Source organism: Anopheles moucheti, chromosome 3, assembly GCF_943734755.1.
Source record: "Anopheles moucheti chromosome 3, idAnoMoucSN_F20_07, whole genome shotgun sequence".
NCBI classification, from domain to species: domain Eukaryota; kingdom Metazoa; phylum Arthropoda; class Insecta; order Diptera; family Culicidae; genus Anopheles; species Anopheles moucheti.
In genome coordinates this window covers 33,636,222-33,654,446 of record NC_069141.1, presented here as the reverse complement: position 1 = coordinate 33,654,446, position 18,225 = coordinate 33,636,222, and the positions used below count along the sequence as shown (strand labels likewise).

The 18,225-nt window shown below is 43.6% G+C and overlaps 2 protein-coding genes across 6 annotated transcripts; one reads left to right on the top strand and one right to left on the bottom strand.

Moving 5' to 3' along the window:
- Window positions 1–4,129: 4,129 nt before the first annotated feature.
- On the bottom strand, window positions 4,130–12,678 carry LOC128300651 (ethanolamine-phosphate cytidylyltransferase). Of its 4 annotated transcripts, none has more exons than XM_053036780.1 (7): window positions 12,181–12,678; window positions 8,524–8,661; window positions 6,676–6,788; window positions 5,984–6,050; window positions 5,795–5,907; window positions 4,673–5,200; window positions 4,130–4,591 (listed from the first exon to the last, which is right to left on the bottom strand). In XM_053036780.1, the coding sequence occupies exons 1-7, from the start codon at window positions 12,246–12,248 to the stop codon at window positions 4,446–4,448; spliced, it is 1,173 nt and encodes a 390-aa protein (XP_052892740.1). In that variant the 5' UTR covers window positions 12,249–12,678; the 3' UTR covers window positions 4,130–4,445. The 4 variants fall into 4 exon arrangements, with proteins under 4 accessions (XP_052892740.1, XP_052892741.1, XP_052892743.1 ...); XM_053036781.1 differs by having other exon boundaries at window positions 4,673–5,158; XM_053036783.1 differs by having other exon boundaries at window positions 4,673–5,130; window positions 5,797–5,907.
- A 656-nt stretch (window positions 12,679–13,334) lies between these two features.
- LOC128303400 (ectonucleoside triphosphate diphosphohydrolase 5) lies at window positions 13,335–17,923 on the top strand. 2 transcript variants are annotated; one of them, XM_053040339.1, is made up of 4 exons: window positions 13,335–13,472; window positions 14,404–15,517; window positions 15,590–15,753; window positions 15,836–17,923. In XM_053040339.1, the coding sequence occupies exons 1-4, from the start codon at window positions 13,437–13,439 to the stop codon at window positions 15,929–15,931; spliced, it is 1,410 nt and encodes a 469-aa protein (XP_052896299.1). In that variant the 5' UTR covers window positions 13,335–13,436; the 3' UTR covers window positions 15,932–17,923. The 2 variants fall into 2 exon arrangements, with proteins under 2 accessions (XP_052896299.1, XP_052896300.1); XM_053040340.1 differs by lacking the exon at window positions 13,335–13,472 and adding an exon at window positions 13,632–14,095.
- The last annotated feature ends 302 nt before the right edge of the window (window positions 17,924–18,225 follow it).

Sequence of the window (18,225 nt, the reverse complement as noted above, 5' to 3'; positions counted from 1 at the left end):
AAGGTAGCACCCAGCACAGACCATCGATTCGATACGGACGAGTCATGTCATCCCCTATTGCACCGGTGGTTTAGGGGTTGTGGTGGTGTAGAGAACGCTATTATCATAATGGTACGATCACTCACCTGACGGCCGGAACGAATTCAGAGCGATTTTTAACAACGTTGTTTCAGCAACACAGCGCCGCACGTCCGAGATCGATCAGCAAATTTTCCGCTGATTCGCATTTTCCAATGCTCGTAGGTAGGCAGTGGGCTTTCGGTTGAATTGTTTCGGTTGGGTTCAGGTCGATCCGAGATGATCCATATTGATTGTTGAGTACAGTGTGTGTATGGTTGAAGGTCGTACTGGGTGTAATTAATGTCTCGCCTACAGTGGAGGATCAATCCCCTTGGAGGCCCAGGGCAGAATTATATTTTTAAATTCATTTGCACACATGTGCCCCCACACACGCGTGGGCACACATTTTTTGGGGCCTCCCAAACACGGCGAGGCCCTAGGCGACCACCTACTTCGTCTACCGTTTGATCCGCCGTTGATCCCTTTTCTCAACTCAACCAAGAATCCGAAGATCAAACTATTAAATAAACTTTTATTACACACACAAAAACACTGTCCACAAAATACTTCATATAAACACGTACGTACGTAATAGCGTTTACAAGAAAGCATCGCCACCAGCAGATGCTGATCGCGCCTCATAATTGCATGCGGTTTCATGCTGAGTATATAGTTTGCATGAATATACCGACGAGCTGAGCTGTGCCGGTGCCCGAAGGACGTGGACACCGCTCAGCATACGACGATACGGATAAAGAGCAGTACAATAGATGTTAATATCACATATCACATATATCAGCAGATTGACTCGCGGTACTGTTTGCCTCCCACATTCCCACATGGTTATTCTTCTTTTTGATGACAATCTTTGTTGGGGGACAACAGAGAGCAAAATAGAAATAATTAATCACCGTTAGTGTTTAGTGTTCAGCTTACAAGAGCTAGAGCAGCACACGGTCATCTCAGTCGTCGTTGAATATTATTTGTAAGCGCTTTTCCTTTCGTCGAAGCCTCCGCGCATCCGCGATCGGAGCCACCAAAAAGCGACCGGTTTTGTGATTTCTGACACCAAGAGAGCATCCACGAAAGGAGATAACATCAATCTGATCCGCACAAGGATCCGCCATGTTTACTCACGTTATCAGTCACTGTGATGCTATTGATCAATTATAGATCTTCTCCTATTGGCTATTAGCTACACATACTATCAAACAAGGGCCCTCTCGGGAGAGCGATCGATAGATTAAATAGCTCAGCTACTGTGGGGAGAATCCTCCGTCTCGTTTCATCCATCCAGTTCTTACAGTGCATGTCATAACTATACAACAGGTAAGTTTATTAATCATTAGCAGCAGGAAACATGGAGTGCCACTATTTCCGAAGACATTATTCATTGTTTATTGTTTGGTTATTTTGCAATATTTATATCTCTTGTCGTCATGGAATGTCCGGGGGTTTGAAAGGATTCCATACATAAATATATTCCATCAATATTCCACATTTTTATTTCCATAAAAATAAACTTGTGTATAGTTATGGTACGCGCTGTGCTGTTTGAACGAACGGAAAGATAGGAAAGATCAATCGACGGATCAAGCGCTATGATCAGTAGAGGGAAGGGTACAGCTAAATGAAATGCTACCACGTGGTACGGAAATTTGTGCTACCTCTTCGCTTATCATGCTCTCTTGGTGTCAGAAACCAAAAATTTCACCGTTTCTGAAGCATTTTCGACGGACGGAACGGCGCAAAATACGAAAGAGATGCAGGATCCGTTTTGCCTTTTCCCCCTTCACTGTAATGCGTTTGATAGGAATGTGAGAGGAATGTTCTTTCATAAACCTTAATTCTCACATTCCGGCCACCAAAGTAAGTAAGTATTCCGGCACTATTAAAGTAACTAAATGTAAACATGGTTTGTTGCTACATGCTATTCAGTGCCAGTGCCAATCTTCCTATACAAATTGCTGAGCACATTTGGATTGGGTAACGTTGCCAAACCGGTACGATGTGTTTACCGGATGCTGTGCGCAGTGTCACTACGCGAACTGTTCCGTCCTTGCCAGGATGAACCGAAATAATACGCCCCAACACGGCGAGGCCTAAGGAACGAATGGTTTAAATTTCGAAGCAGAATATTGCGGATTGTGTTTTCCCCCTATTGCTTTACACTTGAAGTACCATCTGGAACACGAATCGTAGGATCGATTATTGCAAAATTAAATAAATGATCAATTAAGAGTGCCTAAACTTCATAATAATCACTGTGTACAAAATATGTTCTTCATGTGCTTCCCTCGGAAGTCCATAATTGCAATGAATCTTAGACGAAAGCGCCTAACAGTATGCAATTGTCGCTTTGTAAGAACAGTCTATTGATTAAGACTAGACGTGACGGCGATGTGACAAACTAATTTTTAATAATGTTGCAAACCTATACATAAAAGACGTAAAGCAAGAGAAATTTCATCGCAACCAGTAAAATTCGAATTTCTTTCATTTTATGGCGCAACTGAGCAACTGAGCACAAAATTATCAACGGGCAAAAGCGTTGCCGTCTTTGGAAAGCACACTTCTTGCCCTAACATACCCACCAGCAGCCTACCAATCCGTCCGTGTAATGATCCACTAAATTGTTCATCCGGCCGGTGTGCAAACTGGAAAATCATCCGCTACGTGTGCAAAAGCATGCAAAAATGGCTCTACCTGTAATGATTTTATTATACTATACGCTCGTGCCTCATGTGCAAATGCACATTATTCATGCCATCATCGTCGCTCGTATCAAACTTTGACACATTTAGGTTGATGTGTGTTTATCAGAATGAAATCAGCATTATTACACAACACACCCAACAGGAACATTCTGATTTCACATGCAATTTCCCCCTCCACCACACACACAGCTGTATCGGTTCGATCGCATAATTGCGCAGATTCCAAACAACCTTTAAACGAGATTTTTTTTTCGGACATGCAAAGCATCGCAAAACGTACCACAGAAATTTATTTCGAATGTGAAGATATATTATTTGGTTTGCTTTGTTGGAGTGTGTTAAAAAGTATGGAAATTACAAGATTTGCTTTTTCACCTAGAGGCTTGCACACAAACCGTACGGCTCCAATAACGTTCTGCTCGTGGCGCCTATACCCGCGATATAACGCTTCCGCATCGCTCGATAAATCATCCTCAGTGCGACGCTGTATTATTTACATATTATTTTAATTGGTTTTTGATTGATTTTAAGCGAGCTCCTGAACTTTTGTTCCATCTTTTTTTCCTGGTCGTAACACCCACTAATTGCATATTACAGCTTAACCGTATTCGTGATGAAGCAACTTGCAAAACAAATCTTTCACAGCTAGAACCGACGATCTGGATTAAATGACGTTCATTGATAAGTATTTGCATTAAATAGTAGTTATAGCGTACAATCGCTCCTTAGGCGCCTTAGGCGGTTGGGTTGGGGAAAAGGGGGAATGTGGGAAGGGGAGGATTAGTCTGGATTTACGGTTGTTTTCTCTAGTGTGCCTTTTTGTGATGTGTTCCCTGTATACGGAACCGTATGTATTAACTAATAATTTAATCATCCATTTAAACACGCCACACTATTACAAAATGGCGCGCAGCGCGTTAAGTTGTGATCATTGAAATCAAAACCTTACACACATATTCACAAACAAACGAACGAACCAGATTATGCGTGTTACAAATATGAAACAAATTAAAAAATAACACCCGAGTTTTTCCATACTTGTAGTCAACGGACCACAACATTGAGTGATGAAAAAACTGAGATTCTATTGCTTTTGTGTCACCTTTTTCTTCCCTTTGCTTTGTTCCCGCTCTTGCCATGCGCAGCTTCACAAAACGAAACCTTGAGCGATGGCTACAATCTTCCTTTAAACTAGAAATGTGATTTGTTTGTAGTTTTGACGTTAAAATGATAAATTACTAAAACAGCGGTTTACTTAAGTTACAAAACACAAACTGACTGCCATCAAACTGACGTACAATTTTGGTACATACAACTGCGCTAAATTGCAACTACTCGTTTAAAGGAGTGAACACTACTTGTCACCCCGTGTCAGCCTCCTTACGCATAGTAGCTTTCACGTTACAAACTAAAAACAAACAAATAAAAAGGAATGATGCCTCCATTTGGTGGCGGATAAAATAAACACAACATGACGGTGAAGAGCCTCGCGTCGGGTTACCGGGCGGTTCGAACGCTCTGGGTTTTAATTTATGTTAAAGCCCTCCGCCGCCACACACACTCACACCTCTCCTATTTGTCGCCCGTCGAACGGGATTAAAATATACATGGGGACTTGCAATTTGAACTTTCTGCTGCTGCACCCTACTGAGCATCGTCAACGATGGGTCAACCGGATTTTTGCGCAAGTTTCACCTTTTGCATCGCTTCGTACACTTCAATCTCCTTTTTCTCCTTCTTCTTGTTGCGCTGCTCGAATTCAAGCCGATGGCGAATGATTCGTTCCACAATATCTTCCGTTGTAATGGTATTACCTGCAACGGTACACACAGTGGAAAATTCGTATTAGTTGTCAGTTGGTTGGTTGACCCTGCCCAAACATCTGCTGATCTTACCTGAATCGATTAACATAAACTTTCCCATCTGCTTCGGTATTGCGTACGGGTCAACGTAACCCACGTCGTACGCTATGTGTGTCTGTCCGTGGCACACCACACTAACGTTGAAATGTTCCATCAAGTCCATCGTCACGGAGTACGGTGCTCCGATCACTACCTCGTTCACGTACTTGCAGGCCAGCACGCTGAGTACGCGCTCGTGCAGGTTCATGATTGGATAGTTGCCACCCTTGTACTGGTTTACCACCGGATCGGTATGCAGACCGACGATAAGGTAATCACCGAGCTTCTTCGCCTTTTCCAGGAAATCGAGATGGCCGACATGGAACAGATCAAAAGCACCGGCAACGTACACGATCCTGTCCGTTGGCTTCGGCGGTTTGCCGTCGCTAAACTGGATAATTTTTTGGGTCGTCGGCAGAAACTGCGAGCATCCGGTCCACGGGCTGCGGGCCGTATGGTCCTGGCCGAGCTGCGACGAGCCTGAGATTTGGAATTTTTCAACGTTATACCGCTTCAGCAGTGCTTCAAATGCGTCTACATCGTGAGAAAGGCGAAGGATGTTGAACGGAAAAGGGGTAGTAGTAAAGCTCAAGCATGCATAGCAGGTGGTTAGAGTAGGTTAGTCTACAGGGATATCAGGCATATTAGGTGTGCGTGCGATAGATTATGAAAATGAAACAATGACGTCGGTGAAATTCCGCACAGAAGAAGACGTTATCGAAAGGAAAAAACAAATCAGGGAATTGTAAGATTTACCAGGCTCGTAGATTCGCCGAGCTTTGCAAACAGTGCCAGAAAGTATAAATAGATCGCAAATGTAAGTAGATTTACAACACTTACACTAAAACGTAATAATGTACACTCTACATATATCAACAATGCACAGACCGGAGCGGTTGCGTTACATCGTAAATTGCGAGTAGCCAAACAGCAAATTTAAGCCAACAATGCAATACAATAAGATAGTGCCATCGACGTATAACTACTGTAAAATTAAAATACAGAGCGATAGAAGGAAGTAATACAGGCACACGTAGTACACACACACACAAAACACGGCGGAATGCATCTCGAAAAACAAAACGGACTCTCGAGTATGTGGAGATGAATATTTACCATCTTTCTCAACCTCATATTCCTGATCACCTTGTTTAAAATGATTCTTGGTAAGGAGTAACATTCGTCCGACCAGATCGGTTGTAGATACGCCAGCCGTCCTCGATACTTCCCTACAAAGTGAAACAGGAAAACAGTTTTAGTACAACCGTGTAGCGGAATTTTAGAACATATCTCGTTCGAACTTACTTATAACGCTGTGCTTTTTTTACCAAATGGTACGTATCGATGCCATCGGCTGTTAGGGTGATGTCATCTGAAAGTAAATAAACATGATACTATAATTAGCAATTCATTTTTTTAAACGATACCCGTACTCTCGTAGATCGAGAGAGCAACAATAACAAGGGAACGGTTGGAATTTCGCGCTAGACCAATGATTCGCTTTCGCATACATCTAAGGTTCACAGTTCAACACCATTGCCAATCAATCAATCGATCGAGCGTTCGTACCATGCTTCCTACTGTAGTAAACAATTCTCAACTCCGATTGTAGGGTCAGTGCTTTTTCCCCAGCACCATACCACTCTCGCGCTCGGCAGTACCTTCCCGACGGTGGCCTCGTTTCGCGCCCTTGTCAATGAAGATTGGAGTACAGGAGTAGGTACAGAGGCACAGCAAGTGACAGACCGCGAATGTGTTGCAAGGATGTGATCCCGGATCTGTCTTCGGAACGACGTTCGTGTGTGTGTGTTTGTACGTGCGTTAAGAGTTAAGCCGGGCGATAAGGCGGGCTCCCCGTGGCTACCGACAACATCGCACCACCTCGAGATTGGGGTTGATGATAGTGAGGTCAAAAGACGCGTAACTATTGGGACAAAAATGGTTCCTTGCGCAGCGTTTGCCACTCATTCATAATGGGTTTGAACATCGGAACTTACCACCATGTACGCAGAAGTCACAGTCATATTTATCGAGCGTTTCCAGTGTGGTCACGTAGGGTGCATCTTCGACCACTTCATCTACCCATTTAATACCACGCACCATTTTGTATCTGCAATGAAGGAGAAGGAGAAAAAACATTAATTTTTTATATAAAAAAAAAACATTTTTACTAACATCATGATTATAATTATTAGCATAAGTTAAGAAGATAAAAAGAGAATTGGGATAGTACTGCTTTTTTGTACAAGTAAGATAAAAAAATCTGTATCTCAAGATCTTCATTTTATCTAGCGTATCAAGAATGTCACATGGCGGAGCGGCACGTTGTCCGAACCAAAATCAAATAAACGGACGATACGTAGCACCTTATCGTGACAACTAGCATGATTCCGGTTAGTTTCATTCTCACACATTATTTACTACACTACTATTGTTAAAAGCGAATTAGAAGACAGTGTGCCAGTGCAGAGGACGCTCCGTGATACCATTGCTACTACGCGCTACTTTGCCGGTATTGTCTCTGATAAGTAACGTAGTCAACGTATACACATTCTTGTGTGGATGGAAACAAAAAAAAAACGAAGTCTATCAAGCGCACGACAACCGCGTAAGTGTGAGCACGGCAATCAGCTCATAAGAACACCCTGTAGTCCCTGTTTTGCCCCCCCCTATCTCAACCGGACAACACTGGCGGCGTACATATACAGTAGGTTCGCGATCTGAATCTAGTACGGCGAGGTTGTGTGGAACAGCGCGGGGCAAAAAGAGTCGTTCGATTGTGTATCAAAGTTCGGTTTTCATAGCAGTCTTTCGTTGAACCCTGGGACCGACTGAACCAATGGAAATCTTAAGCTGGGGCAAGCTGATTTGCACAGTTGTCCATTGCGCGCTCTCTCTCTCTAAGATGCATGGCTTACAGACATTGCTTTTGTATTATCAAGACGTCTGTGATGCCAATTTCTTGCACGGTTGACAATTTCGATCCACTAAATCATAGGCCGCCGCGCTAAAAAGTTGAACAAAAAAACCAACCGAGCATTAAATGGGGCGGACTGGGTACTAAAATTCATGTAAATTAGATGCCTGTTACGAACAGCGGTAACACACATGTTTAGGGTCAAACTAATCCCAATCGGGAAACTTCCGTGCCGCAACTCAAATCAACCCCCCCAACCATCGTTTTGTTATCAAAGCCTTGAGGTGTAACGTCAGAAGGTCGTATGTACTAGAAAGGGAATCTCCCTAGGAGGTACTTTTTGTCGTTTTTTGGAACTGTTTGGAACCATTCCACTCGTTCGGTCAATTGATAACCGGTTTCACGTAAGGCGAGTTGAGGCAGGGGATAAGGATTTGCGCACGTCATTGGCACCCGGCACTGACCCATGATGACGATTACCGGTGGCGTGATACTTGCGTAATCGCACGGATCGGATTAGATAAAGTACTCGGCGGGTTGGGCGATCGAATGACACAGTACGGGAGATCTAGCTAATAATTAATTGAACATTCTACAATGCTATAGCGTGTCATATCAATAGTACAGCGAAATATTCTAGGTTGACGTGGATACTAAATCGAATATCAGTAATTCAAGTATTCTATTCTATATTCTATTTAACTATTTGAGGTATACACCCTGTACAACCCTTTAGAGACCTCGTTATTTGCATCCGAGTGGAGTAAGGTTGGCAGGATAATAAAGGAGCCGCTATATGAATAAGTTCGAGTGTAAGAATCAAATTGAATGACCGACACAGTCTATTTAGTTTACCCCGTCCAGGTCATAACAGAAGATTGACAGATACCAGATGTTGAAACCATATACAAGCAAGTGATTAATTTACCTCTCCTCCTGCGTAAACACCGGCGGTCCCTTGTTCCTCGTGATGTCCTCATCGTTATGGATGCCTACAACAAGCTTGTGACCGAGAGCCTTCGCCTGACGTAGAGAATTCGCATGTCCAAAGTGCACCATATCGTAACTGAAAGTAGAACGGAAGAAGAAAAAAGAAAGCGAAAATCAATAGACAATCAATAAACGGAAAATAGCAATCAGTTTACATTACCCAAGAAGCTTATTTCATAATGTACCAACAGCGTCGTGTGTACGCACACAGAACTCGCTAGTAATCTAGTGTTCTATTTCTTATCGCCATTGGACACACGTGCCCAAAAAGGAAGGAAAAGAAAGGAAAACCTTTTGGGCATTGCGGCATGCAAGCAGGACCATGCTTTTGCACTGAAAAGGTCACTGTTTCCGCAGCCGTGGACGATATATTACGCTAATTGGCAAACGGTGTCCGGGTGGTTAGAAAATCTCTTTAAACGTGACCAGCTTAACGAAGCAATGTCGAAGAAATTAAGTAATGGCCAACGGACCGGCCACAGACCATGATGTGAATCCTGCTGTACTGCTGCAAGTGACATACAAGCCGAGTACATCAAACAATTGCGAAACAAACACGGCTCGTGCCACCGTATACTTTTCGCGCAATCAGCTGCACGAAGGTCAATTGCAATCTTTACAGCGCATGAATGGTACATCTTTTGTCGGCGTTGTCTCGTCGTGTGACAGGCGAGTAATAAAAATTGAATCAATTTAAATCGAAAAAAATTTCCATACAAACGAAATATTCCATTCGTTTCAACCTGTCAACCCTCGGGAGTGAACCGCATTACAGAAATTCTCTTATCAAATTCCTTCCCCTTGTATCTCTTAATTTTTTGGGTCTTACGAACATCTATCATTGAATTCTTCCGGAAGTAAACATTAAAATGACACCGCCGGAAAGGAGATAGCTTTTGGGTGAATAATCATCCTATTCCACATACGGAGATACACGTTTATCTTATCTGTCTGCATGTCAAAGCGTTCCATGTGAGTAAATGCATTACAACACGTTTTCGAGGGAAAACGATTGATTGTTTGCTATAAATACAATGACTGAAGTATCTTATTATAGGTAATTGAACAATGTGCAGAATCATGGCTATAAATAGTGTATTAGAGAAAGCGAATCTTTTCGTTTTACTGGCGAATAGCGCTCTGTGTGTGCTTTAACTCGCAAATTCTATACAATATAAAGTTGTTTATCTCATACTCCCAAGTGATGTGTAACGGCGTCCCTCGGAAGTTCGCATGCATCGGTGACTTTATGCCGCGTACACAAACCGCGACCTTGACCTAGAGAGTAGAGTTTTTGCACCGGTGTTATCCTCCGCTCGAACGGGTTTCCTTTTTTTTGCCGCAAGAAGACTAAGGGAAGATTCCCTTCTTAACACTACACCACGCTTCACTATTCTTTACCAACTGGCTACTATTTATACTACCACACATTCAACGAACGCTCGTCGTCATCTCCCCGTAAACAACCACTCGGTTCGTTGAAAATCAAGGGCAAGCAGCAAACACTTTTAATGGGGAGGCAGTAATGCAGGTTTTTGAGTCATACCGTGCAAAAAACAGGGTAGTGTAGGGTATGTTTTGTTGAACAAAAAGAAACAAAACCTGTTTTCTACTCTGTTTCATGTATCATTAGCAGCGGCAGAGGAAAACAGCAAAGAGATACGAAAACCGAATGGGAAAGAGAAAAGAGGAATGCAGTAAAAACAAAAATGCGATTAATGCACACACGTGCTAGCAGGCAAGCAAACGGTAAGCGCGTGCTTTTCCTTTATGTTTCCCCTCCATCGAGTTTATCATCCGGTCCGGATTGTTCTTCTCACGCGGGGACACGCGGGACTTGCGCATTTTAGCACCACGCCGAGAGAGCAGACACACGAACTCGACGCTGATAGGTGTACGGGCTGAATCATACGATCGCGCGTGTAATGTTTTGATTAGTGGCATCCCGTTCCCCGTTGATTCGCCCTTTCTCTTTTTCCTGCTCTGTACGGTTTTTTTTTTGGTGTGACCTTCCTGTTCTGCTGTCGAAACAAACACCGCTGGGAGAGATGTAGCGGGTTGAAACGTCATCGTGGTCAAAAGGCGGTTTTACGCGAACGACAGCGCATGTCACTTGGGTGGCGCCGGTAAGACCTTACCGGGTAGATGGTCTTGTGAACAGGGGGGTTTACCGTTCATTCACCTGGAGGTGTGCATCGTGCGGTGCTCGATGTACCCCATGGCCCACCCTACAGATGGGATAAGCAATGCTAAAAGGAAGCAATGCTACTATTTCCATTCTAACTTGACGAGGCGAATACACACATAAGGTGTTCCAAAGGTATTGAGTCCAAAAGTTAATTTCATGGTGAGTTATCGACTTATCGACAGCGAGTTCTGGCTGTGTATGGCTCCTCGGCGCATTTGCACTACTCCATGACACGGTCACAGCTGTTCGTAAGCGATGAATCACATGGGAGTAGTTAAGTGCTTAAAGAATCTCATGAAAAAAGTCTTGCACATGAATCTTCAATGAGCAGTCATTCAAATCCGGAATCGATTCTCAACAGAATCGGGAATCCTCAAAGATTCTTAAACCTTCGGAACAGAGATTCGAATGCAAAGATTCATTTATGCATTTGAATCAGACCGAAACTGTGGCAGCTTCTAAAATGGAATTGAAAACGTTGAATATCTGGTTTTACAATGAGGACAAGGGTGTGTTGGCAAATTTGTATCTTACCCAATTCCTAACAAAGAACTCCCTGTTGGCAGCAGCAACTGAATTCAGTCACTAATGAGTTGCTAGTACCAATTTAGACACCATTTAGTAGACGCGCTAAGCTGCTACAACAAAGTAGCCCCGTTGGCGAAAAGGAAGTCCATCTCTCAGTGCAATGTTAACCAGTTCGGCCAAGCTTAAGGGCAAACAGAATTGTTAGCCAGAAGGTAGCGCTGTACTGATGATGTACATCGTTCCTACGACGGATAATTGCACATCGCGTAACCGCCCGCTCGGTTCCGTGTTCCGTGTCCGATTGCAACAGATTCCGCGGGGTTATTGCGAAAGGTAGCAACTGCACAGAACCGGAACATAAAACTGCCAAAAAAGAGAGGGAACTACCACCATAGTTCTCAAGGTGAGCATGGTTGCAACTTAAAAAAAAGGACCACTTAACGCACAAATGGGAAGTTTACGCTTCCGCAAAATTTATTTATGTTTATCAAGAAACAATTATCGCCAGTTGTGCTCTTGTTTTCTATTTAATTCACGTGAGCAAAAGCGCGCAGAAAAAGGGCGTTTCTTGCTCTAAAATGTTGAACCATTTCCAACCACCATCACTGCAACCAGCTGGTAATGGCTGGCCCCTGCTGGGTGCGGTACACGAATTTATGAAAAATCGTTCTATTTTTGGACTGCCAACTTAAATCCTAGCTCAGTCAAGAACACACGCTCCTTCCCCACACCATAAAGGTCACCGACGGGACCGAAATCACACATCTCCGGCGCAAAGCTGATCTTTTCATTTCCTTTTTCATCGCAGTACACATTGCATCAGCCAATTGTACGCACTCGAAGCAGGCTTTTTTCCACCATTTTCCCCATCTGACTTACCATCCATCGCACCAGACGCGGATTTCTTTCCCGCTGTTGCCATGCCCGTTTTCGTTCCGATTTTCCATGATTTTCCTTGGCTTTTCACTGATACCCTCGAACGCGCACTTGTATGGGGTTTCGCGGGTCCTTTTTTACCGTCGCACGGCTATTTCCAGAACTTTTTAACTCGAGAATCGCGACTGTCCCTTCTGCAACTGCGAAGACGTAAACGTCGAATGAGCTCCGTTGGCCGGATGCTCGAAGCTTTTATGATTAATCACCCTTACGGTACAAGTGATAAGGGCGGTCTGAGAACTGCCGTGGAACTGTTGGAGCTGATGATGGCACAGGAGCGATTAAGAACACACCAGAGCCGGAATACGGTTCTTGCTTTCCGCACGGCTCGCACTGTTATGCTGGAACTGGAGCTGGAGGTTTGAATGTTTGAATCACGCCAAATACGTGCACTTGAATCGATTCGTTCTACCGGACGAATGACGAGATGCAGCTCAGTAAAAATGGTCTCCAATCTGTGTGAGTTTGAGCGTGTAGGTCAACGAGCGAGCGATTGAGTGTGTGTGATTTTTTCTAATGCCAGCTGCGATGACAGCTGTGGAAGGTGTGTACAACAAAGCTGTGTGTGCACGAAACCAAGGTTTACGGAAGTGAAAAAAACTTGTACCGTGGTCTAGTAAAAGTTAAGCTCAACGAATGGTTTATCAAATAATTCATGGATTCTTCCTCAAATAGTAAATTCGTCTAAATATTTGAGAGAATACAAACGTTTGATCATGAAAGCCTAAACAGTTGTCAGAAAGAATGAAATGGATACAGCTAGTTTTGGGTAATAATTGGGCGAGGGCCTCTCTCAATCTGCTCATCAATATGCGTGAGTGATTATTTAACATAGGTCTTGCAAGACAGAGCCTCGCATCAAAGATCCTCTATCAAAAGAGGTCTCTCACAACACATTTTGTGCAGTAGTTTCATGAAGATTGTTCATCAGTTTGATCCAAGATTTTATAATAATAAAATATTGGAAAACCAATGACAGCCAACACCTTTCCTCTGCATACCTTGGTCTCGATTTACGAACCCCGTACATCGTGTGGTCAATCCACAACCCAGCACTTTTGTTTTGCCTTTTACGTTGCGGTGTGAGGCACGGACGCTCCGTACTTTGTTTCTTCTGTTCAAGCCGGGAGTCTTTTGCGAGGTTCTCCCAGTCCATCAAGTGCCTTGTACCTTAAGGAACGCTTCACAACACACCAAAAATGCCTACAGCGAACCAAAATCTACGAAACCGGAAGGTAAGATCCGCCGCATATCCCTTTTGACAGGGACACTTGGTAGGTGCATGAGTGTGTGTGTGCTGTTTTTTTTTCTATTGATCTGCGACTGCTCGGTAGATTTGTGCGGACCGTGCTGTAGAAACGTCAAAGAAGGTCGGAAAATGTAAGCAAAATTTGGTGTACGCGCGTGTGTGTCTCTTTACAAGAGAGAGTATTTTCCTTTTTGGTGGAAAGTTTTTACCACCTCTTCCGCTCGAGTGCGTGTAACTCATTTCGATTATCTTCAAGTTTTCCGTACCATATCGGTGTTTTAGTGCTGGTCCGTAATTTTATAAGCTGGTCGAACAGTGAGGAGCAACAAGGAACAAAACGTCATCGTAGGCTCGCGTAATTACGACATTTCTACCACCAGTTGGATGCTCTTGCAATGCTGCAACAGGCTGATACGCACGAAGGCAGTGGAATTGCATCGTACTGAATGGCCACTCTTTAATCTGGAAAAGCAGTTTTGGAGATAAACGATGCGACTGCCAAGAAGTGAACAAGAGTTATGATTTTTGTTGAATTTTAGATAAGATAGTCGTCACTCGTCGTCTAGCGATTCTTCCTCTGCAATCAAGATGGGATTCGAGTATGAACTGGTAAATACTGTAGGAATACAGCCAGAAGATGTCGAAGTTTCCAGGTACACACAACAGAGACCTTTTTTTTTCGGGGTGTGTTGTCTACACACTCGCGATGATAATGACGTTGATTGTGAGGTGGACGGCGCGGCGGCAATGATGATGATTAGGCAACTTCGTCTTCAATTGAATGAGTTGCATGTTTTGTACTGTGGAGTAGTTTACCTTGACTCCACTCATCCGGATCGGTTGCAAACTACAATACCTCCCTGTGTATGGTGTTGTTATCGATTGTAAACTTACTGTATGTTTTTTTTTCATTGTAGCTACAGCAGCAAGACTCATCCGAACGCACACAGCCTCCGGCCGGATCACGGCGCAAAGGTAGCTCGAAGGGTGGAGCGTCCAGCAGCAATCTGCGCTTCAGTTTCATCTGTCTCGTTATCAGTGCCTCGCTGCTTATATTCCTGCTCGGTGCGTACACCGATTCGTTCCATCCGATCATCGACGGGATTGCCGGCAAGCTCGGTTATCATGAGAAAATCTATGCCGTCGTGATAGATGCCGGTTCGACCGGGAGTCGGGTGCTAGCGTTTGAATTTCACCATGGCTACCTCGATGGGCGCTTAGTGCTGGACTATGAACTGTTCGAGCAATCGAAGCCGGGTCTGTCCGCGTTTGCCGATCGTCCGGCAGAAGGTGCGGCCAGTATCGGGAAATTGCTAGATCTTGCCAAAAAGGTTGTACCCCAGGATAAGCTCGCGGATACTCCGCTAGTATTGAAGGCGACCGCTGGATTACGCTTACTGAAGCCAGCGCAAGCGGAAGCCCTTCTGGCCGCCTGTCGCGAGTTGTTTAAATCGTCCGGCTTTCTGGTGAACGAACTAGCGGTGGAAATAATGGATGGTACGGATGAGGGTATCTTCTCCTGGTTTACGGTGAATTTCTTGTTAGGAAAATTGAATGGCCGCAATACAGTAGCTGCGCTGGATCTCGGTGGTGGAAGCACTCAGGTTACGTTTGCTCCCAAAGACGTATCGCAGACACCGCTGTACAAGGACTACATGCACCGGGTGCCCACGTTCACCTCGTACGTTGAGGTGTTCACCAATAGCTATCTCGGGGCAGGACTGCACGCGATACGACATGCGGTGTTCACGCACCGGGCAGCAGAGAATCAAACGAAACTGACCAGCGAATGCGTTAATCCCATCATACACGACAAGCTGTTCCGGTACGGTACGGGACAATACTACATCAGCGGCAAGGACAATCCGAAGGCAACGGCCGAAAATCCGGTCGTCGATTATGAGCTGTGCGCGTCGATCGTGAAGCAGAAACTGCTGCCAACGCTGAAACCAAAGCCGGTGACATTGAAGCAGCATGAAATATCTGCCTTTAGCTACTTCTTCGATCGTGCCATTGAGACGGGGCTAGTTGGTACGTAACAAACGGCGGAGATGATTTATTGTCTACGAACCGTAATCTTACTTTTTGTTCGGTATATTTCAGATCCAATGCAGGGTGGTGAGACGACGGTTGGCGAGTTCGTTACCAAATCTCGAGAAGTATGCGCCGAAGCAAACGCAGATCAACCGTTTATGTGTGTGGACCTGGTGTTTATCTCCACACTGCTTGAGGAAGGCTATGGATTGAAGGCAAAAACACCGCTGAAGGTAAGTACTGTTGAGATCATGCAGAAAATATCATGCCGGCTTACCGCTAATTGATAATTCATGACATTTCGTATTGTTTTAGTTGTACAAAAAGATTGACGGCCACGAAATATCGTGGGCCTTGGGCTGTGCGTATAACATTCTGACGAGTCGCGAAAATGCGATGAAACATAAGTAAGCTAAGGATAGCAACGATTCCAACTCAATCGGAACCAAATGACGAACATCAAGACGATGCAATCAGGAAGCTTTTTTTACCGGACCGGACCAGATGGAGAAGTATTTGTTAAACTAACGCCAACGAAGCAATCGAATCGACTTATTGTTCCTCGCAATAAGGAGGAAAATACCGAGAGAATTTAAAGCAAACGATATTATATTTAATCTACCCCTTTACAGGCAGTTACTAAAACACAAACGTTGCCACCGAATTCGCGCGTAGTGCGAACCAGGATTTGAATGATAATAGGGGCGGTGAACCGTTTTAGGAAGAATTCGTGAATGCAAAGGCAACGTTCGGTTCCATCCCCGTTTATTTCTCGCTCATGGGCGATTTTTATACAAAAATCGACAAACGGAATGAATTTTAATTGTATCTTACACAAACCCAACATAAGATTGGTCCCGCCGTAATAGTAAAAAGCATTCAAAAGACATAACTATTTTTTAAACCATGGTATAAAAAGAAACACAAACCCCACATACAATTACTATTTGCCAAACAAAAACGAAACGAATGGCGAAGGATGATACATTTTTCGGTGTCTTTACAAAACAGAACGGATGAACGGAAAAAACATGGAAACATAAAGTAGCGGACATGGTTTTAAAACGAAATCGCAGCGATGACGCTTTTAACGAACCGTAACTATATCCAAGATGTGCCTTTTTTCTAGAAAAATTGATCGTATCAAGCAAGAGAAGCTGCGGAGAATAAGAGAAGAAACAGGATCAGAAGTGAGCGTGTCAGACAAACGAACACATTACAGTTAAATATCACGAAAATACCCACATGAACATGTACATTCGTAACAATGCACCAACGAACGTAATTCCGTAGCCATCAATAGTGAATAGAAAAATAGCACGAGAAACAAACGTAGGATGTGATTAGCCGAAATAGTTGTAAGCAAGTAACAGAACAAAAAAAAAACAGCAGTAGGGGAAAAAAGACTAGTTAAAAAGCAATCTAGCTGTTAGTAAACTTTAGGCTGCACTGGAACATACTCTTCTGCACAAAACTCCAAATTCCTAACCATACCGAGCACTTACCCTTTCAAGCAATGGAATCGTGCATGAGTGTGTGTGTGTGTGTGTGTGTGTGTATGTAAGTTGTGTCCTTTTCTCCTGTGCGGGATCGTGTTGTCCTTGCCTTTTATTTGTTGTTGATGTTGTTGTTGCTGTTGTTGTTTGAAAGTATAAATCAAGGAGAGAACATACACCTTTTGACGGGCATGTTTGCGAAACGCAAGTCCTTATAGTCCCCCATTTGCTAGTGTACAGCATAGATCATAGGCTGTGTAGAAACCGAATAGCCAATTATACGTGAACCGTGTAGCGGTAGTAGCTGATCGGTGTGCGTGATCCTCCCCAAAGCACATTCCCTTTCATCCCGTTTGAAGGCTCCTCCGTGGACCTGTGGGTCCTGTAAAGTAAAAATAGGAAAAATTCGTTTGCTCCCATACCATTTCCACACACTGTAAACAGTGATGGTCGTTTTTCCTGCGCACATACTTGCACCAGTATTCATGTATGTACGTAGCACACAATCATAATAACACAAGACCCCATCAGACAGATTTTAATGCAAGCTAGCTTTACAGCATGTTTTCATTTCCTCAAAACAATTCAAATGGCATGCTTTCATTTAACAGTTCAATTGCTAACGCTCACTTAAAGTGAACAAAGTGTGATAAAAGCTAGAAAAGCAAAGCAAAACCGAAGCGATAAAACAAATCATTTCTCTCTCAGTGAAGTCGATTAATTGACAGCCGAAATAGAAAGGACATTATTAGCTTTTTGTGTGACCGAACAATCAATGAAAAGTGAATTGTACTACACGATTGTTCTACGTTCTTTGTGTTTTGTTTTTCTTTTTGTAAATGTGTAAACGGATGCAACTGCTAATAAAAAATCAACCTCAGGATGGTGTAACACCATACCAAGTGTATATTCGTGTCGTTTAATTTTTGTTTTGGTCTATAAAGATCTATCTATCTTTAAGTTGGTTTCACCTCGGGCAACTTATTAATTTCTTTCTCTATTGTTTACTGGAGCATTAGTCGGCGTGTTGAAATGTCTAGTACGTTTACTGCATTCCCGATTAAGAATTGGCCAGGTTTGGGCTTTGGGCAAGAGCTTCACATTCCAATATTGCTGTACTCAAGCAGTACAGTTGCTGTACTCCAACTGCTTATACTCAACTAGTAGCGCCATCTAGAGTGAAATGACGGAACATGAATAAATGCATAA